The 27146-nt window shown below is 55.5% G+C and overlaps 2 protein-coding genes across 9 annotated transcripts in view; one reads left to right on the plus strand and one right to left on the minus strand.

Annotated features, from left to right (window-relative positions):
- The first annotated feature begins 5379 nt into the window (after window positions 1-5379).
- On the plus strand, window positions 5380-15371 carry AGMAT (agmatinase (putative)). Of its 2 annotated transcripts, XM_002722341.6 has the most exons (7): window positions 5380-5660; window positions 7347-7549; window positions 10570-10618; window positions 11887-12082; window positions 12564-12743; window positions 14024-14108; window positions 15029-15371. In XM_002722341.6, the coding sequence occupies exons 1-7, from the start codon at window positions 5389-5391 to the stop codon at window positions 15100-15102; spliced, it is 1059 nt and encodes a 352-aa protein (XP_002722387.2). In that variant the 5' UTR covers window positions 5380-5388; the 3' UTR covers window positions 15103-15371. The 2 variants fall into 2 exon arrangements, with proteins under 2 accessions (XP_002722387.2, XP_089157603.1); XM_089301477.1 differs by lacking the exons at window positions 11887-12082; window positions 12564-12743; window positions 14024-14108; window positions 15029-15371 and adding an exon at window positions 10963-11062.
- Window positions 15372-17952: 2581 nt separating this feature from the next.
- DNAJC16 (DnaJ heat shock protein family (Hsp40) member C16) overlaps window positions 17953-27146 on the minus strand; it is a 46578-nt gene continuing 37384 nt past the window's right edge. For all 7 annotated transcript variants that reach the window (XM_008249769.5, XM_008249768.5, XM_070079256.2 and 4 more), the window contains 7 exons: window positions 25625-25808; window positions 23750-23932; window positions 23554-23630; window positions 22646-22726; window positions 22454-22552; window positions 20562-20732; window positions 17953-19800 (listed from right to left, as the gene is read on the minus strand). In XM_008249769.5, coding sequence (XP_008247991.1) covers window positions 19401-19800; window positions 20562-20732; window positions 22454-22552; window positions 22646-22726; window positions 23554-23630; window positions 23750-23932; window positions 25625-25808 — 1195 coding nt within the window. In that variant the 3' untranslated portion in view covers window positions 17953-19400. The remainder of the gene's footprint in view (window positions 19801-20561; window positions 20733-22453; window positions 22553-22645; window positions 22727-23553; window positions 23631-23749; window positions 23933-25624; window positions 25809-27146) is intronic.

A 27146-nucleotide genomic window follows, 5' to 3' on the forward strand; every position in this document is an offset into this window, starting at 1 on the left:
CTGGAGTTGCTGCAGGTCATTTCCAAGCTTTCACAAGGCTAGACAAGTTCAAAGCATTGACCTCTGCAGAATCCTTGGGTCATTCACCTGGCCTAAAGGAATCCAGCAGACAGCTGAGACGCACGCGGGTGGTGTTTGCCTACATTCTTTTGGCTATCACAGCTTTTTGGCCTTGTCAGTTGCTCTCCCCCATCCAGAAGATCTGGTCAATCATTTGCTCGCTCACAGAACATTTACTGCTTATTTCTTGCAAGTACTGCCCTTGGAGGCTGGCCAAAGCATGAAGCAGACACTGATTTAAAATTTACAAGACCAGTGCCTCCTCCCCTTTTTCCTTGTCATGGCACACATAGAAAATAACTATGGTTGAGATTTGGCAGAAAAATTACATTTTCTTTATATTATATAATGTGATTTTTAAAAAGAGGTATTTATTTATTTGAAAATCAGAGTTAACAGAGAAGAGAAAGAGAGGCAGAGAGAGAGAGAGAGAGAGAGGTCTTCCATCCGCTGGTTCACTCCCCAAATGGCTGCATGGCCAGAGCTGGGCTGATCCAAAGCCAGGAACCAGGAGCTTCTTCTGGGTCTCCCATGCGGGTGCAGGGACCCAAGGCCTTGGGCTATCTTCCATTGCTTTCCCAGGCCATGATTTCCCAGGATTGGAAGTGGAGCAGCCGGGACTCGAACTGGCGCCCATATGGGATGCTGGCACTGCAGGTGGCGGCTTTATCTGCTATGCTACAGTGCCAGCCCCAATGTGATTTTTTTTTTTTTTTGACAGGCAGAGTGGACAGTGAGAGAGAGAGACAGAGAGAAAGGTCTTCCTTTGCCGTTGGTTCACTCTCCAATGGCCACCGCGGCCGGCGCGCTGTGGCCGGCACACTGCACTGATCCGATGGCAGGAGCCAGGTGCTTCTCCTGGTCTCCCATGGGGTGCAGGGCCCAAGCACTTGGGCCATCCTCCACTGCACTCCCTGGCCACAACAGAGAGCTGGCCTGGAAGAGGGGCAACCGGGACAGAATCCGGCGCCCCGACCGGGACTAGAACAATGTGATTTTGAACAACAAAATCAAAGTGTTAGGAAAAGCAATGAAGGTTGAGCTAATACAAACCTCCTAATAAAATGTGTTCAGTACCTTAGCTTCCTTCTGTGATTGTAACTGTAGTATTAGGTTTGAAAAAAAAATGAGGCTTGATGTTTGAAATGGCATGCAATAATGGGTGGGACTTAAAAAAAAAAGTTCTATTCATTTATTTGCAAAGCAGAGAGATGGAGACAGCTGGTTCACTCCCCAAGTGACCACTTAGAGCCAGGGCTGGGCCAGGCTGAGACCAAGAGCAACTCACCCTTTTCAGCTCATTTCTGACTCTTTAAGACTGGAGAGTGAGCCTTACCGGTTGTTCTTGGGAGGTTCAGACAAGGTCCAGCGTGTAAGAACATCTCAGGGCCGGGCTTTTGGCACAGCCGCTGAGACGATGTCTGGGACACCCACATCGCATGTTCTGGAGGGCCTGGGCTTGCTCGGGCTGCCATGACCAGGTCTGTGCAGTGCGCCAGTCGGGTGTGAACACAGCGGTGCACTGGGTGGAACAAGGCTAGCCATGGCGGCGACTGCTTTATAGGGATGCGTCACTGGTCAACAATGTTAAAAATAGTCGAAGAGCTAGGAGGCTGAGACAGTCCAGCACCTCGGGTTCCTACACTAGCAAACTGCAACTCAGCTCAGTGTGGACAGTAAAACAAAACTGAAGCTCGCCAGACCAGGCCTCTGACTAGAGATGGTCAACATCCCCCAACTCACTTCTCACCGGGACTTTCCCCGTTAGCCAGTCAAGCATTTTCTTTGTCTTGCTTCCTGAAGCGTGTTGTGAAGATTTCCCCTTCCTGGCCCCTGGTGGAGCCCTGAACCGTTTGGGGTGGGTCTAGTGCTGCGTAGGTAATGAGTTTCTGAATACTCACACTCTTTTTTTCTTTTCTTTTCTTTTTTTTTTTTTTTTTTTTTGACAGGCAGAGTGGACAGTGAGAGAGAGAGAGACAGAGAGAAAGGTCTTCCTTTCCTGTTGGTTCACCCTCCAATGGCCGCTGTGGGCAGCGCACTGCAGCCGGCGCACTGTGCTGATCTGATGGCAGGAGCCAGGTGCTTCTCCTGGTCTCCCATGCAGGTGCAGGGCCCAAGCATTTGGGCCATCCACTGCCCTCCTGGGCCACAGCAGAGAGCTGGCCTGGAAGAGGGGCAACCGGGACAGAATCTGGTGCCCTGACTGGGACTAGAACCCGGTGTGCCGGCGCCACAGGCAGAGGATTAGCCTAGTGAGCCGCGGCGCCGGCAATACTCACACTCTTAAATTGTACTGTGCTTGTTTCTCTCTTCATGACAATGTGAACTATTTTTCTGCTAAAACAGATGTGTTATGAAATTAATTAAATGAAAACTCACAAACATCAAACCTTAGAGAAACACTGCTTAATGGAGCGTCACAGAGCTCCGTGCTGCAGACCCATGGAGAACGGGGGGAGGGGAGGCGAATTCTCCCTTCCGCTATCAGGGATCGAGATAGTGATGGTGAAGCCAGGATTTAACTTTTTAATTTTTCTTCTTTTTAAAAAAAGTTTTTTTTATTATGTAGTTGAAAGGCAGAGTTACAAAGACAGAAGGAGAGATAGAGAGAAATTTTCCATCCCTTGGTTCACTCCCCAAATGGTCACAACGGCCAGGGCTGGGACAGATGGAAGCCAGGAGCCTGGAGCTTCTTCCAGGTCTCCCAGGAGGGTGCAGGGCCGGAAGCACTTGGGCCCTCTTCTGCTGCTTTCTCAGGTACAGTAGCAGGGAGCCGGAGTGGAAGTGGAGCAGCCAGGAATTGAACTGAATGGAATATGGGATGCTGGTGGTGTGGGTGGCAGCTTAACCCACTAAGCCACAACGCTGGCCTCTTTAGTTTTCTTTTTAAAATGTTATTTCAGAGGCAGAAGGAGGCAGCAAGAGAGCTCCCATCTTTGGTTCACGCCCCCAGATGCTCAAATCGGCCCCCGGCTAGGGCTGAACCTGAAAGCTGGGAACTGAGTCTAGATCTCGCGGTGGATGTCAGGAACCCATGCAGGCTTGGGTCCTCGTCACCGCCCGCCAGGGTCCACATTAGCAGAAGCTGGAGAGGGGAGCGGAGCTGGGTACTGAACCCAGATCCTCCCTGTGGGTGCGGCGTCCTACCCATCGTATTAGCTGCAAGGCCAGATGCTTGCCTCTTGGGTTTTTCCCTGATTGCAGATTCTGGGCTTATGCCAGGGCTTTACGGGAATCCCAGAGTGGTCTGGGGCTTCAGCCGGGCATTGGACGTGCAGAGGTGAGGGTTGGGGTGGGGCAGTCCAGGCACAGAGACTGCCAGGAGCAAGGAAGAGAGGCAAGAAAGTAGGGCCATCAAAGGTGAGTGACGGCTGGAGGCCAAGCACAGGAAGATGCCGCATGGGACACAGGCGTCAAAGGACGATGGGTTCCGGAAGCGATACGGGCAGGAAAGCCGATGGTGACACTGGTAGATGCAGGATGGTTGGGGCCAAGGGAACCACAGAGGCAATGAATGGAGGCCTTGTAGAATGCCGGAGCAAGGAGCACGGGGCACGGGGCAGGGTCACAGGCGAGCAGGTGGGAAGTCGCTGGCTGAACGGGCACCCCGCCTGGGGCTCTGGCAGATCATCCAGGTGGGGAATGAGAAAACGCGTGACAGGAGCTTGGGCTTGCGCTCTGGCTTTGTGGATGCTCTGCCTGCAGGAGAAAAGTGTGACATCGATGTTCAAGGACACCATCGGAGAAGGAGCCAGCAGAAAGCTGGAGACCAGGCAGCACCCGGCCCAGCGGCCACCTGAGGACCGTTTCAGGGCGGGCGAGTTTGCCAGCAGTGAATGACGGAAGGAGGTTGGAGTTGTGTCATGCAGTGCTTGGCATACGGTGGACGCTTGATAAATGTGTGATCGGTGGGAAAAAAAACTAGGAGTAAGAACATTATACATTTGGGGTGGGTTTTATGGTGCAGCAGGTTAGCGTGCATCCCATATCAGAGTGCCTGAGATAGAGTCCACGTCGGCCTCTGCTTCCCACCCAGCCTCCTACTCATGACGCCCTGGGAAGCAGTGGATGATGGCTCAAGACCTGAGCCCTGCCACCCTTCTGGGAGACCCACGTGGAGTTTCTGGCTTCTGGCTTCATCCGAGTCCAGCCCAGCTGCTGTAGGCATTTGAAGATGGAAGATCTCTTTTTCTCTCTCTGCCTTTCAAATAAAATTAATTAAATAAATAAATAAGCATTAAAAAAGAAAACGATGCATTCAGGATAAGCACTATGAAAGAAACAGCGGTAGAATCTGGGAGCTAAGAGAATGGCGGAGAGATCATTGCATTTGTTAAGTGGCCAGGACTTGCCTGGAGGTGGCTTCCAACCCTGGACACTCTTTATCGACTGCCAGGGAGTTTTGTCTCCACCTGTGGAGTGGAGGCTGTGGTGTGGTTTAATGTGTGATCTTTGGGGTCTTCGCTGTGGCTTAGTGGGTTAAACTGTCACCTGCAGCACCGGCATCCTGTATGGTTGCGGTTCAAGTCTAGACTGCTCCACTTCCTAGCCAGCTCCTTGCTAGTGCTCCTGGGAAAGCAGTAGAAGATAGTCCACGTGCTTGGGCCCCTGTACCCATGTGGGAGACCTGGAAGAAGCTCCTGGCTCCTGGCTTCAGCGGAGTCCAGCTACAGCTATTGTGACCATTTAGGGAATGAACCAACAGATGGAAGACCTGTCTCTCTCTCTCTCTCTCTGCCTCTCTCTGTCTGTAACTCTGTCTTTCAAATAAATAAATAAATCTAAAAAAAAAAAAAAGTACGTGACCTTCACACAGAGGTTATGGTTTAACACAGACTTGGCCTTTTCCATTCAAGCCCAACTTCTAGGGAGAAAAAAAAAATCCACCACCAAATGGCTCCCAGCATTCCATCACAAATCCCCTCTTTTCCCCTGAATGGCAAAAAGATAAGAAAAAGCCGAGCTCCTGGCTCTGTGTCCTTCCCTCTGGCTCGCCTTCTTAAAAACATATTTTAAAAGACCGCTTTCTGCTTTCGGAGAATCCCACCGCAGGTATTTCTTAATGCATTCCTGTTATTGCTATTATCATTATTGTTTTTAATGCATTTCCAATTTCTGTGGCTTAGAGGAAGGTGTCTTCATTTCAAATCTTCCCAGCAGGGCAGGTGGGCACCAGCGGGAGCCTGGGCCTGGCCTTATTTATCTAAGGAGCCAGAGGCTGAAGTCCAGCGAGGGGCGTGGGGAGAACGCACGGTCCCTAGAGCCCCTCCCCTGCCCTTTGAACCCGGACGGCTCTAGTGGCTGGACCAGAGGGCAGCCAGTGGCACAATGCTGCGTCTGCTGGCGTCCAGCTCTGCTCGTGGCCTGGTGGCCCGCGTGGGCGTGCGTCCGGCCGCGGGGCTCTGCCCCCCAGGGCACAGCCCCAGCCGCTGGGCTTCCGATGTCCCCCGGAACCAGCCCCCCAGCTCGGAGTTTGTGGCCCGCTCGGTGGGCGTCTGCTCCATGATGCGGCTGCCCCTGCAGGTCTCTCCGGAGGGGCTGGACGCCGCCTTCGTCGGGGTGCCCCTGGACATCGGGACCTCCAACCGGCCGGGGGCGAGGTAAGGGGCGAAGGACCAGGGCTGGGGCACAGGTGGGATGTGGGAGGTGCACAGACCAGCGCTCTCACCTTGGCTGGGGAGCTGGCTGGGGGCCGGGCTCCAGAATACCACCGGTGGTCTGAGAGCCGAGTTCCTGGTCCCTCAACAGATCACCTCACCTCCCCCCCCCCCCCCAGCACCTGATGGGAGGGCTTATTCTCTGTCATCTTGGTATCATCCACTCAGAAGGTTCTGGAACCCTGGCCTGATTCACGTCTCATGCTGTGCCTTGCTGGGGTGGCGCTAAGGAACCCCATCTCCCCTCCTACTTCCTGCTTCTCCGTGGCAGGTGACATTGCACTTGAGAATAGAAGCTGGCTGCCCCTTCACAGAACCTCTAGGTGTCTGCTGACTTACATGCTCAAATTAGGGTATTTTTTCTAATATCAAGTCAAAGGGAGTAAAATCCATTTTCCTAATTAGTAGGGATCAACAATTTCTTTTTAAAAATTAAAAAATTATTTGGATTTATTTGAGTGTCGGAGAGGGGAGAGTTCCAATCTGCTGGTCCACTCCTCAAATGCCCAAAATGGCCAGGGAGCTAAAGGCATGAGCTGGAAACTCAACGCAGGTCTCCCACATGGGGCGGCAGAAACCCGATTTTGTGAGCTGTCACCACTGCTCCCAGGATCCGCATCAGTAGGGAGCTGGAGTCATGAGTGGGACCCAGGAGTTGAGCCCAGGAATTCTGATTTGGGATGTAGGCATCTAACTGGCATAATTTTTTTTTTAAAAATTGATTTATTTATTTGAAAGACAATGTTACAAGGAAAGGCAGAAGGAGAGACAGAGAGAGGGATCTTCCATCCACTGGTTCACTCCCCAAATGGCCACAGTGGTCAGGGCTTGGCCAGGGTGAAGCCAGAAGCCAGGGGCTAGGAGCTTCCTCTAGGTCTCTCATGTGGGTGCAGGGGCCCAAAGATTTGGGGCATTCACTGCTGCTTTCCCAGGTGCACTTGTAGAGAGCTGGATTGGAAGTGGAGCAGCCAGGCCACAAACTGGCACCAGTATGGGATGCCGGCACTGCAGGAGGTGGCTTAATCCTCTGTGCCACAGTGCCGGCGCCATCCTCCCCCCCCCCCTCCCCGGCCCTGCATTTTAACTGGTATGCCATTTGGCTGTTTCCGTCATTTGGGGAATGAATTATATCTCTCTGGGCGATGGAACATCTCTCTCTCTCTCTCTCTCTCTCTCCCTCTCTCTCCCTCTCCCTGTTCCTCTCCCTCCCTCTCCCTCTCTCCTTCTCCTTCTCCCTCTCCCTCTCTCCCTCTCCCTCTCTCCTCCCTCTCTCGTGCGCACTCGTGCTCCCCCTCTTGTGCTGTTTCAAGTAGTTGAAAATATATAAATGCACTTCAGAACGGTGCCTTTAATCTCTTTAATACATAGCCTAGCTCAGTGGTTCTTGGGGGTGGCTTTGGGCCCAGGGGACATCTGGTACTGTCTGGAGGCGGTTTTGGTTGGCACGGCTTGGGGGTGGGTATTGTGACATCTAGTGGGTGTGGGCTGGGATGCTGCTGCAGTTCCTACAAGGTACTCCCACGGGAGTGAGTCACGGCCCCCCCCCCCCCCCCCCCGGCCAGCAGAGCTGAGGCCGAGGAGCCCTGGCCTTCATCTGCACACGGCTGATCCTGATTCTTCCTCCTCCAGATACGGACCGCGACGCATCCGGGAGGAATCCGTGCTGCTGCGGGCAGTGAACCCCAGCACCGGCGCTGTCCCCTTCCAGTCCCTCATGGTTGCAGACCTGGGCGACGTGAATGTCAATCTTTACAACCTCCAGGACAGCTGCCGGCTGATTCAAGAAGCCTATCAGAAAATTGTGGCGGCTGGCTGTGTGCCTCTGACCCTGGGTAATGGTGTTGGCAGGGCAGGTGCAGGTCCCTGCGCTCAGGGTGTTTGTTTATCCCGGGCCCGGCTACAGCTGCTTCTGCAGGGCAGACCACCGTGAAGCTGGACACGGGGCGGACGGCGTGGTTGTATCCTGCTTGGGATGCCTGCATCCTGTATCAGAACGTGGTTTGAGTCCCGGCTCCTTCACTTCCGATCCAGCTTCCTGCTCATGTGCACCCTCGAAACAGCAGATGGTGGCTGAAGTACTTGGGCGCCTGCCACCCACACAGAGACCCGAATGGAGTTCTGTGCCCTTCGCGACAGCCTGGTTCAGCCCTGGCTGTTGCAGGCATTTTGGGGCGTAAACCAGTAGATGGAAGATTCTCGAATTCTCTCTCTCCCTTTTCCTCTCCTTCCTTCCTGCTCTGCTTTTCAAGTAGATGGAAAATAAACCTTTGTTAAAAAACAGCTGATATCGCATAACACATACTAGTGTCTTTTTTTTTTAAAAGATTTATGTAGTTATTTATTTGAAAGGCAGAGTGACAGGAGAGAAAGGGAGAGACAGGTCTCTCATCGCCCATACGCTGGATGGAATGGCTACAACAGCCAGGGCTGGGCCAGGTCAGATCCAGCAGCCTGGAACTCCATGCAGGCCTCCCACGTGGGTGCAGGGGCACAGGCACTTGGGCCGTCCTCTGCTGCTTTCCCAGGCTCCTTAGCAGGGAGCTGGATTGGAAGTGGAGCAGCCAGGACTGGATCCCTGGAACTGGCCCTGTGATATGGGACGCCAGTGATGCAAGTGGTGGCTTAGCCCGCTGTGCCACAGTGCCAGCCCTGAAAGAGGACATTCCAGTTCGCCGATTTCAGCCCCTGGGGAAAGGATGGTTAAGTTTTGGATTAGCACAGCTGACAGGGCTGGTGGGATTGGATGAGGCAAGTGAGGCACTTGGTGCAAAATTTAAGGGATCAGGGAGACAGTACTCCTGGCTTTTCCCTTTGGCCTCAGGCCCCAGTGTAGCTTGGAACACCATGACCATTGATGTGTCTCTTTAAGAATGTCTGATGTTTTTGCTCATCATGAGTGTTTTTTTTTTTCCTGCATTGACTTTGACTTTTTTCTTTAATGTATTTTATTTATTTGAAAGGCAGAGGTAGAAAAAGAGAGAGATTGATCTCCCATTCACTGGTTCCCTCCCCAAACACCTGCAGTGGCCACGGTTGGACCAGGAAGAAGTCAGGAGCTGGGAGCTCGGTCTGGGGCTCCGTGTAGGTGGCAGGAACCCAGCTGCTTGGTTCTTCATCTGCTGCCTGCTCGGGTGTGCACTGGGGGCGGAGGCTGGAGCTGGGGGCGGAGCCGGGCCTTGAACCCAGGCACTCTGACGCGAGATGCGGGCGTCCCAGGTGGTGTCTTCATGGCTACACCATACGCCTGCCCCATGGCATTGAGTTTGGTTTTCAAAAGCCCCACATTACAGTTGTTCCGATCTTGAACCTAGGTTTCTTGGCTCCCTTTAAGTTTGGAACCCCAGTAAGTGCACTACACATTTAGCTCATCCTTAACGCAGTCCTCAGTCCCAGGCCCGGAAAAGGCTGTCACCAGGGACTCATGGTGACTTTCCGAGAAGTTCAAGACGAGGTTTAATGACCTTATTTGCGAGGAAAACCACCAAGTCCTGGTGACATTTTATTTTTTTATTTTTTAAAAGATTTTATTTATTTATTTGAGAGGTAGAGTTACAGACAGTGATAAGAAGAGACAGAGAAAAAGGTCTTCCTTCTGCTAGTTCACTCCCCAGCTGGCCGTAATGGCTGGAGCTGGGCCCATCTGAAGCCAAGAGCCAGGAGCTTCTTCCGGGTCTCCCACATGGGTGCAGGGGCCCAAGGACTTGGGCCATCTTCTACTGCTTTCCCAGGTCACAGCAGAGAGCTGGATTTGAAGAGGAGCAGCGGGGACTAGAACTGGTGCCCATATGGGATGCCTACACTGCAGGTGGAGGATTAACCTAGTGCGCCACGGCGCCGGCCCTGTGCTGGGGATGTTCTACAATGCCACTATGGGGCGGCTCTCCCCTTCACCTCCCCCACTGCCAGGGAAGCGTTTCTTTCTCCTCTGGTTCACAAATTGTGGAAATGATCTATTTTCCAAATATCAGTATTTATTCTGGCCAAATTTGAAGGCCTCCCCTCCTGTGCAGTGGTAAAGAGTGCGTTTTGTGATTGGCATGATCGGAAATCTCAGCTACACCTCTCGTAAGCTCAGCCTCCCGCTCACTGAGCTACCGCTGAGTGCACTGCCCAACGCTTCATTTCCTCATCTGTGAAGTGGGAATGACAGGGCCGGCGCTGTGGCGCAGCAGATAAAGCCACTGCCTGTGATGTTGGCACCCCATATGGGCACCGGTTCAAGTCCCCGGCTGCTCCACTTCCGATCCAGCTCTCTGCTAGTGGCCTGGGAAAGCAGCGGAAGATGCCCCAAGTGCTTGGACCCTGCACCTACACGGGAGACGCAGAAGCAGCTCCTGACTCCTGGTTTCAGATCAGCCCCATTGGGGCCATTTGGGGAGTGAACCAGCTGATGGGAGACCTCTCTGTCTTTCCTCTCTCTCTCTCTAACTCTGCCTCTCACCCCTCCCTTGCCTCTCAAATAAATAATTCTTAAAAAAGAAAATTATTTACTTAAAGGCAGAGGTACAGAGGGAGAAAGAGAAAAGGAAAGAGAGATCTATCTGCTCATTCACTCCTAAAAGGGCAACAGATGGGGCTGGGCCAAGATGAAACCAGGAGCCCAGAACTCCACCACGTCTCCCACTTGGGTGGCAGGGGCTGCTCCCTTCCCCAGGTGCGTTAGCAGCTGGGTTGGAAGTGGGGCAGCCAGGACTTGGGGCAGCATTCATATGGGATGTGGGCACCACAATGCGGGTCCCTGTGGTTATATCCTTCAGTCTAATGGACAGGGTGGCAGAATTGGGTAAATTTAAGATTGCTCTGTGAAATCATCCAATCTGCATTGCAGATTTCTCCTTTTTCCTCTTTGCAGGTGGAGATCACACAATCACATATCCCATTTTGCAAGCGGTGGCAAAACAGTAAGTCCCGAGTGGCGTGGCTTTCAGTGAGCTTTAAAAACACAGCGTTCTGGGAGCGAGCTGTTTGCAGCTAGACGACACTGGGTGCTGGCAACAGGCTCCCGTTGTTGGGGGGTGATAGGACGTCCCCGGCAGTGAGTCAGAATTCAGGTCGGGCTCCAGGTGCCTCTGTCCATCACCAGCCCGAAGCCCAGAGCGTGTACTGGGAACACCTCCGGCCCCTCCCTTGCCCTAGATCTTGCGCTGCACACTCAGCATTGGCAGCTGGCCTCTGTTTTTGGAAGATGAGCCCCTCCTGAAATCCACAACCCGAGCTAACTTCAGCCTCTCTGTTGCCCTAACAGCCCAACATGAAGCTCTTTCAAGATATTCATGGAAAATGGAGTGGCATAAGTTTATTTTGGTGTACGCATTTTTTAAATCTGTGCACATTTTTTCGTAAACTTTTTGAAGATCCCTCCTATGCATGGATGTCCACATTCTTTTCAGCAAAATAAATTTATCTTTTCATTCCGTTGTCCATGATATAATTTTACAGATGGATTTATTTATTTGAAAGGCAGAACAACAGAGGGAGAGATCTTTCATCAGCTGGTTCACTCTCCAAAAGCCTGCAACAGCCAGGCTGAAGCCAGGAGCCTGGAACTCCATCTGGGTCTCCCACATGGATGGTAGGGACATACAAGTCCTTGGGCCATTATCTGCTGCCCCCTGGCCATTTAAGCAGGAGGCTGGATTGGAAGTGCAGAGTAGCTGGGACTCAACCTCTCTACAGAATGCAGGTGTCCCAAGTGGCTGTACCAAAATACCTGCACCTGTTTCCAACGATAGACGGACAAATACTGACTGCTGTGCCGGAGGAGCCTGCCAAGGGGCGGTGTTCGGCCAGGGCTCCTTTCCCAGACAGTGAGCAGACTGGCTTTGTAGTGGCAGAAGTCTGCCGCAGGTGGCACAATTCTGGCTACTTTCATCCAAGAAAGAGGTAGAAGGGCCGAGGTGGAAAGAGACGAGCTGGCTGGAGGCGCGTGGACACAGGTCCTGTCTCAAAGCTGTGTGCTGGCCTCTGGTGGTGTGGTGTAGATGTTCACGCTGCATGGCCGCCAGGGCTTGGTGGAGTCTGTGGTGAGGTAGCTGGGTCAGAGCTGCCTCCTGGTGCCACGGCTGGAGGAGAGGCTCGGGTTCCTGGTTCAGCCTTTAGCCGAGCTCACGTCTGTTGTGCTAGGGCCCTGTGGGTTGGTTTGGTCTCTGAGCTCCGCTGTGGTCATCAGGCATGGCCCCGTGGGGCTGCTGCACGTGGACGCTCACACAGACACGGCTGACAAGGCCCTGGGGGAGAAGCTGTACCACGGGACGCCGTTTCGCCGGTGTGTGGACGAGGGGCTCCTGGACTGCAAGCGCGTGGTGCAGATCGGCATCCGGGGCTCGGCCATGACCTTGGATCCCTACAGATACAACCGGAGCCAGGTGATACACCGAGCCCCCGCCCCCTGCCCTGGCCCCCAAGAGCAGAAAGTGGGGGCGAGAGGCTGAGCTTGCAGCAAGAGGGTCGTGTGGAGCCAGGAGCGAGGAGGCTGGGACACGGAGACGAGCAGAGAGCGGTGCCCCGCTCCCCGGGAGCTGCTACTTCCTCCTCCTCATAGCCACTAGCAGGTGGCTCTCAGGCAAACACACAGGCTGAGACCCCAGTGGAAAATCCCTTGCTTTTAGACCGTGCTGAGTGAGGCCAGTCTTTTGGACAGAGCCGTCCACAAGGGGCTGGCAGGAGGCGCGGGTTTCTCCGTGCAGCGTCGGCAAAGCTTCTCTCTGATCCCTGCTCCGAGGGTCGGCTCTGCCCCTGCCCCCTCTTCCCTCTGCGTCCCTCCCCTCCTCACCTGCGGGCTGGCTGTGGTGGATGCCTTCCCGTGGCCTCCCCCTGCAGCGCCTCACCCCCCCCCCGCCTCCTCAGGGCTTCCGGGTCGTCCTGGCTGAAGACTGCTGGATGAAGTCGCTGGTCCCTCTGATGGCCGAGGTCAGGCAGCAGATGGGCGGCAAACCCATGTACCTCAGCTTCGACATCGATGCCTTGGATCCCGCCTACGCCCCAGGGACGGGGACGCCGGAGATTGCGGGCCTCACCCCCAGCCAGGTAAGGAGGCCCCTGGGGAGGACTCTGGGGCCGGGGTGGGCGACACCTAACACCCCCGTCTCCTGCAACATCAGCTGAGGCCCCAGAAGCCAGGGCAGGATTTACAAGTAGAGCCCCTAGGCCGTGTCTGTGCTCAGGGCCAAGTGTAGGCCTGGAGACGGCTCACGAGGAGGCCGGCGTTGGGCGAGGGCCCTCCGTGCGTCCCTAGGATACACTACTCCTCTACTTGGTCTTCCCACCTCTGGGACATCTGCAGTCAGTGCTTGGGGACTTTTTTGTTTGTTTGTTTAAGATTTATTTATTATGTATTTGAAAGTCAGAGTTACGAGAGAGAGAGAGAGAGAGAGAGAGAGAGAGAGAGAGAGGTCTTCCAACACTGGTTCTCTCCCCAGTTGGCCGCAACGGCTGAGGCTGTGCCAATCTGGAGCCAGGAGCCAGGAGCTTCTTCCAGGTCTCTCACATGGGCGCAGGGGCCCAAGGACCTGGGCCATCTTCTACTGCTTTCCCAGGCCATAGCAGAGAGCTGGATCAGAAGTGGAGCAGCTGGGTCTCTAACCGGCACCCATAAGGGATGCCAGCGTTTCAGGCCAGGGTGTTAACCCACTGCGCCACAGTGCCGGCCCTGGGGGTACAATCTTGTAATACTCTTGGAACACCACAGTCCTCCTTCTTAGGGCTAGGTTGTTTTTCTTTATTTATTTTTTATTCTTTTTTTTTTTTTTTGGTAAAGATTTATTTGTTTATTTAAGAGGCAGAGAGAGAGGGAGAGGTCCTCCGTCCTCTGGTTCACTCTCCAAATGGCTGCATGACTGGAGCTGGGCCATTCTAAAGCCAGGAGTCAGGAGCTTCTTCCAGGTCTCCCATGCGGGTGCAGGGGCCCAAGGACTTGGGCCATCTTCTACTGCTTTCCCAGGCCACAGCAGGGAGCTGGATCAGAAGTGGAGCAGCCACTGAAGTAGACTTGAACCGGTGCCCATACGGTTTAATGGCACTGCAGGCGGTGGCTTTACCTGCTAAGCCACAGTGCCAGACCCTTGGCTTTTCTTGAAGGCTTCACGTTTGGCATTGATTTGTCTCTGTCTTTGTGCCACGAGGCCCTCAGGAGCGGTCACGCCTGTTGTGGGAGGTGGCCCAGGGGCGGGGCTGGCATACATGGTTGATACATGGTTGATGAGGGAAAGCAAGGGTTCCTTGGCCCGGGGTGGCTGTGCGTTGGGGGGTATCCCTGGGGCTGTTGCCGGGGGGCTCCCGCTATGGACACTGGGTCTTGATCTCGACAGGCTCTGGAGATCATCCGGGGCTGCCAAGGCCTGAACATGGTGGGCTGTGACCTGGTGGAGGTGTCCCCGCCCTACGACCTTTCTGGTGAGTGAGCGCCACAGGTGGCTCTGCGCAAATTCTCTTGATCTCCTTATTATGGAGAAGATGGACAGGTTGCCTTCTGCAACTCGGGGAGCCCGCTGAGGGCGTCCCACAGTGAAGAAAGGCACTGTGTGTCTGGAATGTGAGCTAATTAACCCCGAGCGAACCCCTGGGAGGCAGCGGTGTGTGGGCGCTTCCCCTCCAGGGGGGAGGGGGGCAGCCAAATGCAGCGTGGAGACAGCCACCGATCCGTTCTCCTCTGCTGTTTCACTGGGAAGGGAATTCTCAGGGCCTATGTATTATTTATAGAGAGCTGGCTCAGATTCTGAAAGCAGATGCCACCCCATTCATTTTGATTAGAAAAGCTTACAGTTAGGCCTATTAGCCACCGAGGGTAATTAGCATAGTCCCTATCCTTATTATTTAAAGATTTATTTGAAAGGCAGGGTGACAAATAGAGAGAGACAGAGACAGATCTTCCATCTGATGGTTCACTCTACAAATGACCACAATAGCCAGGTCTGGGCCAGGCTGAAGTCAGGAGCCTGGAACTCTGTCCAGGTCTCCCATGTGGGTGCAGGGGCCCCAGCACTTGGGCCATCTTCGGCTGCTTTCCCAGGTGCATTAGCCTGGAGCCGGATCAGAAGCGGAGCAGCCGGGACTCCAACCAGCGGCCATGTGGGATGCTGGCACTGCAGGCCCCCCAAGTAGCATCTTAATTACTGAGCCAAACTCCCCCCCACTTCTGAATTCTAAACGGTTCCTCCCAGATGTGCTCGTTGGAGGCGGAATGCCAGGGAAAGCAGGCTCACGGGGGTTGGGCATCCCAGGGAAGGGAACGGGAGCCGGGGCTCAGGAAGAGGCAGCACGCAGGGCAGGGGCTGGGGACTGATGCTGCAGGCCGGCCTGTTTTGTCTTTGTAGGAAACACAGCGCTCCTGGCGGCCAACCTGCTGTTTGAGATGCTGTGTGCCCTCCCCAAAGTGACAGCCGTCTGAGTCTCGCGCGGCTGACAAGTCCCCAACAATTTACGAGCCAGCAGCCCGAGTTTACGGCGGCGGCCGTGGCACGATCAAGAACTCGAACCAGGCGGCTCGCGTGTCCAGAGTCGCAACTGATTTAGAGACAGAGGCCGCTTTCCTGCCGTTTTTCTGCTCTGAACAAAGACCCGAGAGGGGAAGGGGAAGGGGAAGGGGAATGGAGAAACTCACTCAAGATTGTCTGAAAACTGGAGGATTGAAGTAAAGGAGAAACCCATGAAATTCTACACCTGTCGCTTCTTCCTTTATAATACAGCTGCTCCTCTAGGAGCTGAGGGCTCAGCTCGGTTTTCAGGCTCTTGTGAACATAAATAGATTTGAGGAGCTGGCATCGTGGGTTAAGCCTTCCCCCCTTAAAAGATTTTTCTTTATTTTGTTTGAAAGGAAGAGTTAGAGAGAGAGGTCTTCCATCCACTCATTCACTCCCCAAATGGCTGCGGTGGCCGGAGCTAGGCCAGACCTAAGCCAGGCACCAGGAGCTTCTTCTGGGTCTCCTGCGTGGGTGCATGGGCCCAGCACTTGGGCCTCCTCTGCTGCTTTCCCAGGTGCATTAGCAGGGAGCAGGATGGGAAGTGGAGAAGCCAGGGCTCGAATTGGCGCCCAGACGAGATGCTGGAGCTGCAGATGGCGGCTTAACCTGCCAGGCCACAGCTCCGGCCCCTCCCACAACCCATACGGGAGTCCAGGTTCAAGTCCCGGCTACCCTGCGTCAGATACAGCTCCCTGCTAATGCACCTGGGAAAGCAGTAGCAGATGGTCCAACTACTTGGACTCCTGGCGCCCTTGTGGGAGACCCGGATGGAGTTCCCAACTCCTGACTTTGGCCTGGACCAGCCATAGCCATCGCAGCTGTTTGGGGAGTGAACCAGCAGATGGAAGACCTGTTTGTGTCTTCTTTGCTCTCTCTACTACTCTGCCTTTCTAATTAATCCATCTTTTTTCAAAAACAAAACAAAACAAAACAAAACAAAACAAAACAAAACACACACAGTAATATATTCTCAGGACACCCACATCCAATATGGGAGTGCCTAAGTTTTGAGTGCTGGCTCCACTGTAGATTAAAAAACTGGAAGAAAGTAACACATGGATCCTAACACATGGGAGGACAGAGCACCAATGCCTTCCAAAGTGACCAGGTCGGCTGAGCCCCTGCTGAAGTCTCCTTGGTGTGTCACCCACTCCTCGCGCCCACCCCCCCGCCACGCCAGCACAGCAGCTCCCGGGTCTGCAGGGAAGCCACCACCCCCCCCCCCCGCCACGCCAGCACAGCAGCTCCCGGGTCTGCAGGGAAGCCACGTGGTGAGATACAGATTCCACTCTGCTGGAAACGCATCCACGGTCAGGTCATCATCCTGCAATGCAAGGGCTACCCCGCAATCATCACACGGTAAAACAGTTTATTTGTTTCCAGTCTGTAATAGTCTTAAGACAAAACGACATCAGCGTCAGTGCGTGTTCACAGTACAAACAAAAAAAACCCAAAACATAAAAAGACACAGTTTGCGAAGTTAGTTATTTGTTCCTAAGAGTATCAAAAGTGCAAAAGAGTCCCCCACTTCTCGGACCGGCCTCCCACACGATCGGCCTCCTCCACACTGAAGGGACAGAGGCAGCAGCTGCCACCTGCACCTGCTTTCGAGGAGCGAGGCCAGGGCAGGACGTGGACATTTCCTCTGTGAGTGCAGTCACTGTCACGAAGGAAGGTTCCGAGCTGGCCCCAAACAAAGCGAATCACTGCAAACATGGTCAGACCCCATTTCTTTTTATTTGTATCGGGGCAGGGTTTCCGTACTGACGGCAGCTGCACGGGGGTCAGGACGGCGACAGAAGGTGCACGTGTGGGGGGGCTGCCCGTGAGGGGGACGCCGACCTGGGCGGGACCCACGCCCAGCTCTCCCGGGGAGCGGGGCACCCGGCGGAGTCAGGCCGGACCTGCTCACCCGGGTGCTTGGTTGGAGCCCACCACCTCTGCGGTAGACAAGGTGTGCAACCAATACCTGAGCAATAAAAAAAATGACTTTCAAAATGGGCGTGTATTCTACAAGGCCTTGTTTTGGGCCAGTTTTCACGCATCTGCTAAACAGGATGCATAGTGTGTGGCAGCCGGAGATCCCCGCCCACGTGGCTACTCGACGACCAGGCAGTTGACCTAAAACCCAGTTCAGGTCCCACGTGTGACCACAAACCTGAGAGAGGGAGACGGTGGGGTGGCACTGGCCCAGCGCGACAGTGGCTCATAGGTTTGACACAAAGGTGAGCAAATTTCATGGAAGACATTCCGGGAGGAAGGGCGCCGATGGCCAAGGGTGAAGTTCAATTTAAATAAAAGCTCGCAGGAGTCCCCTTGGGGGACATGGCTGCCAGCCTCCCCCTCCCCCGACATCTGCGGAAGAATTTCTGACCGGATGTGTTTGCCAGGCACATCGTCAGTGCAGCGCCGCTGGCCTCTCCTACCGCAGCGGGAGGCGTGGCTGTCCCGAGGCGCTTTTCATTCTAATAACCAAGACCTTGAAAAAGGAGCTCATCTGGGGGAGTTTTAGGTTTTTGGGGTTCAGTCAGGAATTTCACTAGTACCAGACATTAAAAACAAAAGCCTACCACGCAACCAAAACACTACTTGGAGAAGCAGTCTGGTGCCAGGAGACCCAGGAAGTGGCTCTGAAGCCGGGCGCTTCCAGGGGTTCCGGACTGGGCCACGGCGGTTCCCGCAAGCGTCCACTTTGGAGAACCTCATGGAAGGAGGAAGCCTGGCAGTGACCTCTTTATTTTTAAATAAAGCTACAGACTCCATGGAAACTATAGGAATTCCTGGGCTCGAATAATTTATTACTTAACCACCGTAGCTCAATATTAAATTATTCAGGATCCAAGTGGCATAGGTTAAAGCAATTATGACGAAAGGAATAGGAACTAAGTCAGTGTCCTAGCGCTGCGTTTGCCCTCCGCTTCTCACAGGGGCACTCTGCTTTGGGACCTGAACAGCCCCTCTCCAAGGCCGTCCCCACGCCCTGCGACAAACAGGCACACGCACGCTTTGACTGCCGGGACCAACCTGCAGTCCGCGCCAGGGGGTGCGCGATCGGTCCGGCCCTGACACTGCCGGTGCAGTCTGAAGAGTGAAAACGAAGAAGAGGAGACGTCAACATCAAGGCCAGAGGCGGGAAGCCTTTGGAGAGGTCTAGAACAAGTCTTGGCTCACTGGTCACAAAGACGACTTGAGGAGACGGCACTTCTGGGGTAGCAGTGTTCAGAATACAAGTGTTGAGGGGTTTGAAGACTCGACTCTAAGACGGGTCTGGTGTTTGCTGCACGGCCCCCGCTCAGGGAAGAGGCTGTCGCCCCGCTCCTGGCAGGTGGGCACAGCCGGTCATCCCTGCGCTCAGACATGTGATTACGAATTATGGCTCCTAATATCCGTACCCCAAACTGACAGAGGCACAAAGGCATCTGAAGACACACATGTCAACGGCTCAGCGTCAGTACAGCACTCGGGCCCGGGCACAGCTGCGGGGCGGGGGGCCGGGGCCCAGGGGCTGCTCGGAGGATCACAGAGCTGCGTCACTTCAGTCACTGCCTGCCTCTCCCCTTCCGCTTCCTTGGGAGGAAAACCAAACTCACGCAGAACCTCCACTCCTACGCGGCCGACAGATGGTCACGGGGGATACCCCCAAAATACACCGTTTGCCACTTATGCCCAGAACAACCATCACTAAGTGTGAGACTGCTTGGAAATGGGTCCCTTCCAAGGTCAGGGCCTAGAAGCTGCTGTGGGCTGTCCAGTGTTAGAGCATGCGCCACGCAGGAGCACAGCGGGGGTGGGGTGGGGGGCTGGGGGCCTGGGGGGGAGGGGGGGAGGGGTAAGCGAGCCCGCGGTGCACAGCAGGCTCTGAGGCTGAGTCCAGGCACCCATGGCACAGGCCCAGTGCTGAGTCCCGCAGCCAAGAGCGACAGGACGGGGGAGGGTGGTGTGAGCGCGTGACAGGGACAACGAAAGAGCGAACAGCAGTCTGTTTTAAACAGCGCGGCATTCAAATGAGAGGAAAAAACCCAAGGGAAGTGTTTTGCTCCAGGGAATTCGAACTGCGGTGTTTTTCACTCCTAGGTTAGAACAGGACACGGGAAGGGGCCTCTGGCCTTTGTCCTGGGAGGGTAATCTAAACCTCTACTCTGCTCGTGTGACAGTCTGAGTCCTGAAAATACCTGTGCGCAGGCGCCTCTGACGAGGTCCAGAGTCCGGCTGCCTTTGGAAACGCTCAGTCCAGCTGGGGCCAGGACGGGATGTAGAACCTCTGCAGAGAGCCCTCCAGCAGCCGCTCCATCCACAGGGACAGCCTGCTCAGCTTCCCCCTGGCGGGCTTGGGTCCAAGGCCACAGGAGGACTTCCCTCGCGATTCCCCCAGGTGCAGGGGAGGGTCGGGGTCGCCGCAGGAGCCCAGGGCCGCCTCCTCCTCAGCTGTCTTTTGGGGCTTGAAGAGGCAGAAGTACTTCTTGTGGCCGTTCAAAGCCAGCACGTAACCAGTGTAGTCCCGCTCCATGAAGTGCTTATCGTACTGGTTCGGGATGGGGGCTGCGTCCTGAGCAAACTCCAGCAGGTACTCCAGCCACTCCCTGTGCTTGTCGAGGCTCAGGAAGGAGAAGTGCAGGCAGCTGCTCCTGGAGAGAGAGCAGAGCGAGCAGTCAGGGTTCCCGACGCGTTCAGCCACACGGATGCAGCTTCCCAGTCCTGGTATTTCCTACTCGAACCGGAGGCGGCTGCGTGCGGGCTGGGCCCTGGAGCGTCTGTGGGAGCTGGAGGGCACCTGCAGCAGCTGTACCCTTCACCCGCGGACCGGCCCTGGCTCTGGCCCCGCTCCGGCCCTGCTCCGGCCCCGCTCCGGCCCTGGCTCCGGCCTCGCTCCGGCCCCGCTCCGGCCCCGCTCAGGGTCTGGCTCCGGCCCCGGCTCCGGCCCCGCTCAGTCCCCGCTCAGGGTCTGGCTCCGGCCCTGCTCCGGCCCCGCTCCGGCCTCGCTCCGGCCCCGCTTCGGCCTCGCTCAGGCCCCGCTCCGGCCCCGGCTCCGGCCCCGCTCCGGCCCCGGCTCCGGCCCCGCTCCGGCCCCGCTCCGGCCCCGCTCCGGCCCTGGCTCCGGCCCCGCTCAGGCCCCGCTCAGGCCCCGCTCAGGGTCTGCCTTCCAGGAGACGCGCCAGGCTGCAGAGCAGTCAGTTCCCGAAAGGGCTCGGGAACAACTCCGAGTCCAAGCTCTTCTGTTCAGAACCACAGAACAGGAGGTCAGGGGGAAAGGGGGCCCTCGTGACGCTCAGACGTCCAGGCTGCGAGGGGCACGGCTGACACCCCCCCAGCATGGCCAGAGGAAAGGGCACAATACTCCTCTGGGCACCCCCCACCACCATGTACACGCGCACGCATGCACGCTTACCCAGTGAACGAGTAGACCTCCAACGCAAACTTTTGCAGCAGGCTGGTCTTGGTGGAATTGGACAGGATGAGGACCACGTTCATGTGGCCTGGCCTCAGGCGCACCAGGTTGCTGGTGTACGTCACATCTGTGAGTTCTGTTACCTCCACAAAGCCTTTTTTAGGGATCTTGCTGCGGAGAAATTTGGAGGAGCTGAGACATGGCCAGGCCAGGGGAACACGTGCAGGAGAGGCTGTGTTCTGGCCAGACTGCCTGATGCCATTTAATACCACTGAGCGTAAACATGGTGGGGAGGGACGCCCCGACTTGCTAGTCCTCGGCCTACAGACAGCCTTTCAAAAACTGGTGAGTTAACTGAGAGGCAGAGAGAGAGCAGAGTGAGCCTCTATTCACTCTCTAAGTCTGCAATGGCTTGGATTGGGCGTGGCTGAAGCCGGGAACTGAATCCTGGTCTCCCGTGTGGGTGGCAAGAGCCCAATCAATGGAGCCGTCACGGCTGCCTCCCAGGGAGTCAGGAGCGGAGTCGGGCATGGGGTGCAGGACTTCCCTCTGGGGCGTGGTCTCAACCTCTAGGACACGCAGCTGCTTCCAGCCGGGTTTTTTTTTTTTTTGACAGGCAGAGTTAGACAGTGAGAGAGACAGAGAGAAAGGTCTTTCTTCCATTGGTTCACCCCCAAAGTGACTGCAATGGCTGGCGCGCTGCGCCGATCCGAAGCCAGGAGCCAGGTGCTTCTCCTGGTCTCCCATGGGGTGCAGGGCCCAAGCACTTGGGCCATCCTCCACTGCACTCCCGGGCCACAGCAGAGAGCTGGCCTGGAAGAGGGGCAACTGGGACAGAATCTGGCGCCCCGACCAGGACTAGAACCCGGTGTGCCGGCGCCGCAGGCGGAGGATTAGCCTAGTGAGCTATGGTGCTGGCCGCTCCCAGCCTTTCTAATGTTGCTTTTTACTGCGGTGGAAGTTCTTCAGGACAGGAGAAGGCGATGCCCTGCAGACTGTTCTGAGACCCCAGCCCCCTGCTGCAGGGTGCGCGTCCGCGACGGACCCGGTCACGGAGGGTTACTGCACACACCCCTCTGCCACTGCTCGTCTGCCTCCCCCTGATGTGCTGCTTTGCTTCCGGCTTCACCGTGACACTGGAGGCTGGAGACCCAAAGTCACAGTCTAAGGAAGTACCCAAATGCTCGGAGGGCCTCTGAAGCCCTGTGAGCAGCTTCTTTTCCCTGCAGGGGCAGAACGTCCCTTGTACAAACTGTGTGGGATGGGGGGCTGGCACCCCATATGGGTGCAGGTTCAAGTTCCGACTGCCCCACTTCCGGTCCAGCTCCCTGCTATTGCACCTGAGAAAGCAGTGGAAGATGCCCCAAGTCCTTCGGCCCCTGCACCCACATTAGAGACTTGGAGGAAGCTCCTGGCTCCTGGCTTTGGATCAGCGCAGCTCCGGCTGTTGGTGGCCATTTGGGGAGTGAAGCAAGAGATGGAAGATCTCTCTCTAACTCTGCCTTTCAAATAAATAAATAAATCTATCTTCCGGGGCCGGCGCTGTAGCTCAGCTCCTGTGCACGCCGTGCTGTGTGCGGCGGCGGGCAGGCAAGCAGGGGGCGCTGTCAGTGGAACCTGCTGCTGGGGCCGGCATCCCATGTGCGTGCAGGTTTAAGATTCCGGCAGCTCCACCTCTGATCCAGCTCCCTGCTAAGGTGCCTGGGAAAGCAGCGGAAGGTGGCCCACATGCTTGGGCCCTGTCGCCCATGCAGGAGACCTGGATGGAGTTCCAGGCTCCTGGCTTCGGCCTGGCCCAGCCCCAGCTGATGTGGGGAGCTCTTGCTGTAACTCTGTCTTTCAAACACATAAATAAATCTTAAAAAAAAAAAAAGAGAGAGAAGTAAAGCAACCTGCTGCTCTCTTTGGTGAAGCTGGGCTCCGTCTTCCCCGCCTTCTCCTGGGCCTCCTCCTTCTCAGGAGGGCTGGACTCTCGCTCGTCGCTGGAGTCACTAGGCAAGGACAGAGGATCTCTCAGGACTACGGACGCCACGGAGGGCGGGGACGCGGCCTGCAGCGTGGCGCTGAGGGGCCTGGGTGTTTACCTGAAGGCCTGGACGATGACCGTGCCGAAGAGGATGAAGAGGGCCGAGAAGATGAGGGACAGGAGGGGCATCATTTCCCGCCTGCAACCGCGGCGACAGACACGGTCAGCTCAGCGGGCTCTGTCTCCCCGGCTCAAAGCGGGAAAAACACAGCAACAAACGCAATCCAGAAAGCTTTCACACCCATGCACACGCCCTGGTTTCACCCAAGCACGCCCTCTAGGTGGGAAATGGGTGCTGGGGAGGGAAGGAAGAGCCCGTTTCCTCCAACTCTAATTCACAGACAGCTCGCTCTCAGAGTCTGAGGGACAGGCCGTCCTCAATTCTGCACGAGCAGACACAAGACGGACAGCGAAGGATCCGCACTCTACACACGGGAGGATTTTGTGATGCTGACGCGCGAGGGATAAAAAGTCCGTGGAATGATTTCCTCATTTTCTGAAAATTTCTTTCCTGGCCAGAATAATTCAGACGTGGTCCCCAGGAGTGGACTAGGCACAGAAACAGCCTTTCAAGATTTCCTCTGGGACTGGATTTCCAGAATCTTGCTCACTCACGCGGCCGTCAAAGGCGTGCCATTTTCAGGTCCTGCGCTGGGCGCCAGGAATCGCAGGCTGGAATGGGAGGTGGCTCTGTCCTCCTGGGGCTTGGGGTCTTACTGGGGGCGGGAGTGGGACACCTCCCTCTGGCTGCTCATGGATCTCTCTGTGCACCTGCACACAACTCCATGGCTGGCCTCTGCCAGGGGGTACTTTCCCCTGGGAGAAAAAGGGCGAGAGCTGTTGGAAACAGACACGCGTCCTTCCACTGCCCGCATCACACGTCCACGGGAGGAAGGATGGACGGCTCTCGGGAGGAAACAGTGCTGACGGCACTAGCAGAAAGACCTGGCGCGGCCGGCTTCCTACCAGTTGTTGTGCAGTATGCTGTCCCAGCAGTCCGCGATGTAGTCCCAAGCAGAGTAGAACCACCGCAGGAGGAAAACCTGTGGAGACGGAGAACGGATGACAGTCAGGGCTGAACCCAGAGGGACCCTCGCCCCCTGCAGCGCTGCGGCTGAGCCCGGGCCCTGCTGTGCCCACCCCTCCCGGCCCGCAGGCTCACAGGGGCAAGTTCGTCGGTCAGGTCGGGGAGCACAGCTTCCGAGGACAGAAGGGCCGGATCTCTCCGCAGCTGGTCGAGATAGCCCAGGAGGGTGAACTGGTCACTCTCACTGCCAGTCCAGGGGTCTTCCAGGGTTTTGTAGACCACCCTCCCCGCGGTGTTGCGTCTTTCTAGGATAGACACCTGGGAGGGAGGGAGAGGACAGCGTCAGCAGTGTCAACAGCCTGGTAAGTTGGCGTGAAGATGGAAGAGAGGGTCTTGTGAAGTCAGCCATAATCTCACACACAAATACTGATGAGGCGGAAAGATGTGCAAGACACTGAAATCCTTCTGACCAAAGAAATGACTCCTACGGTGACTTTTTTTTTTTTTTTAAGATTATATTTATTGGGGCCGGCACTGAGGCGCAGTGGGTTAAAGCCCTGGCCTGAAGCGCCGGCATCCCATATGGGCACCAGTTCTAGTCCTGGCTGCTCCTCTTCTGATCCAGCTCTCTGCTATGGCCTAGGACAGCAGTAGAAGATGGCCCAAGTCCTTGGGCCCCTGCACCCACATGGGAGACCTGGAAGAGGCTTCTGGCTTCAGATTGGCGCTGCTCTGGCCATTGCGGCCATCTGGGGAGTGAACCAGTGGACTCTGTCTTTCAAATAAATAAAAATAAATCTTCAAAAAAATTTAAAAAAAGATTTTATTTATTTGAGAGGTAGAGTTACAGACGGTGAGAGGGAGAGACAGAGACAGAGAGAAAGGTCTTCCCTCCATTGGTTCACTCCCCAGATGGCCGCAATGGCTGGAGCTGCACCGATCCGAAGCCAGGAGCCAGGAGCTTCTTTCCGGTCTCCCATGCGGGTGTAGGGGCCCAAGGACTTGGGCCATCTTCTATTGCTTTCGCTGGCCACAGCAGAGAGCTGGATTGGAAGTGGAGCAGCCGGGACTAGAACCGGCGCCCATATGGGATGCTGGCACCGCAGGCAGAGGATTAACCTACTGCGCCACGGCGCCAGCCCCATGATGACTTTCTAAAGCTTCTGTTGAAAGTCAAAGCTCTTTTCTTCTCCAGAGACTTCATTCTCTGACTTGATATTATCATAGAGAGACTTCCAGGAGCCAGTGCTGTGTTTAGTGGCTTAAGCCACAGGATGCTTAAGACAACAGCATCCCATCCCATATGGGCACCAGTTCAATTCCTGGCTGCTCCACTTCTGATCCAGCTTCCTGTTAATGTGCCCAGGAAAGCAAGAGAAGATGGATCAAGTGCTTAGGCCCCTGCCACCAACATGGGAGACCCAGGACGGAGTTCTAGGCTCTTGGCTTCAGCCAGGCACAGCCCTGGCTGCTGCAGCCACTGGGGAGTGAAACAGTGGATGGAAGACCTCTTTCTCTATTTCTCTCTCCCAGTAACTCTTAAATAAAGATATTTCCATATCTTTAGAGAGATTTTCTATGATTACCAAAATGATGAAAACCAAAGGGACAGAATTTCAAGCTTCTGCAGGGAATGATGAGGGAGGAGTCAATGAGGGGAAGTGAGAGAGGGAAGGAAAACTTTCCCACGGTCACCGGTGGCCCACAGAAGACCTGGGCCATCCCAGATCTCAGCTCCTGCCAGGCCAGACCTGCCCGCACGAGGCACCGGTGAAAAGCAGGGGTGCACTTCGGCCTTTGCTCCCAAGGCAGATGCTCTGTGTGGGGCCAGGGCAGACATGCAGGATGTGAAGTAACCAGAGGAAAGACGTTCTAAGAGCAGGTTTGCACAGCAGGCCTCAGAGGCTTCCAGATGTCCTGATGTCTATGTTCGACACTCCAGGAAGGAGCAAAGACTCAGTGCCGTGTGCCTGTGCAGTGCCCGGGACCCGGACAGAACTCGTGGCTCACCGCTGATTTCCCTTGGAACTTCTCGCTGTCTGGTAGCAAGGTGCTGGCAAACTCCTGCTGCCGACTGCTGTAGACGTGCACGAACCGCACCGTGTCTTGCGTGTTTGCCAGGGCAAAAGACAGGAAAGCATCAAACGGCTTGCTCTGCTTGGTGGCCTCGGTGGTCAGCAAAACCACACAGTACCTGCAAACAACAACAGGAGACTTTACAGCCCGCCCTGGGGTCGGGGCCAGCCCTGCCGCCCTACAGTGAATCCCTCTGCACGCTGAACATGGACGTGGCCAGCGAGAGACGCTTCCCAAGTCCCCAATGACCTGCTTCTTCCCCAGACTTCTTCACCACATTCTCCTTTAAAGACGCTGGCCACTGAATCCCTGACAACGCCTGGCCTAGTTCTTCCACCACAGGGAGGGCTGGCTGAATCGACCAGAAGCCAGGAGCCACTGAGCCTCACTCTGCAGGCCTCCCTCGCAAGGTTCCAATGGCGAGGTCAGCCATTCGTTCCTTAATTCTCCCAGGCTTTTCCTGTGCACAAACCATAAGCCAGGAAAGAAAGACGATTTGCTCCCGGGGGCTTACATTCCAGGGGGAGGAGAGACGGAAACAAACAGGCACATGCTAAGGAGAAGGGGGGCGGGGTGGAAAGAGGCCAGGGCGGGGTGGAAGCCACGCTCCATCAGACAGGTCAGCGTGCGCACCTGAGCAGACTTGAATGAAGTGTGCCGGGAGAGGAAACGCGGCTGGAGCAGCCCCGGCAGACTGAGCTACTGGTGCAGAGCCTGAGCTGCAGAGGGACGCAGCCAAGTTCCCATTTTACAGACCAACAGCTGCTGCATGGAGACCTGGGCCACCACAGCGCATGGAGCAGAGACCAGCTGGGCAGACCAACGGCTGCTGCATGGAGACCTGGGCCACCACAGCGCACGGAGCAGAGACCAGCTGGGCAGCGGCCGTGGTGCTCGCCATGGGGCCTCTTCTCGGGTGGCAGTGGTGAAGCGAGACGTGCACGCACTGGGGATGTGAATCCTTACAGCCCAGGGTATTCTTTTTTAAAAAAATATTTGTACCTGGGGGCTGGCTCTGGGGCACACCAGGTAAGCCACCATCTGCAGCGCCAGCATCCCATATGGGTGCCAGTTCACGTTCTGGCTGCTCCACTTCTGATCCCACTCCCTGCTAATGAGCCTGGGAAAGCCGTGGAAGATGGCCCAAGTGCTTGGGCCCCTGCACCTACGTGGGAGACCTGGAAAAAGCTCCTGGCTTTGGATCCGCCCAGCTCTAGCCATGTGTCCATTTCGGGAATGAACCAGAAGATGGAAGACCTCTCTCTCTCTCCCTCTCCCCTCTGTAATTTTTTCAAGTAAGTAAATAAAAAAAAATCTTTAAAAAATATATTCATATCTAATTAAAGTCTGTTTTTCTGACACTATACAGGAATCTGAGAAGTCTGGAAACACAGGGAAATTCTTTATTTTAAACAACACTCAGCTGCATTTTCAGATAAGACGCTCAGTATGTATT

Source organism: Oryctolagus cuniculus, chromosome 7 (assembly GCF_051225735.1).
Source record: "Oryctolagus cuniculus isolate XC-2025 breed Fujian yellow rabbit chromosome 7, ASM5122573v1, whole genome shotgun sequence".
Lineage (NCBI taxonomy): Eukaryota > Metazoa > Chordata > Mammalia > Lagomorpha > Leporidae > Oryctolagus > Oryctolagus cuniculus.

Coding starts and splice junctions, on each gene's coding strand:
- AGMAT (XM_002722341.6), top strand. CDS start 5,389: ATGCTGCGTCTGCTGGCGTCCAGCTCTGCTCGTGGCCTGGTGGCCCGC. Junction 10,619..11,886: donor TTGCAAGCGGTGGCAAAACA/GTAAGTCCCGAG, acceptor TGTGGTCATCAG/GCATGGCCCCGTGGGGCTGC. Junction 14,109..15,028: donor CCCGCCCTACGACCTTTCTG/GTGAGTGAGCGC, acceptor TTGTCTTTGTAG/GAAACACAGCGCTCCTGGCG.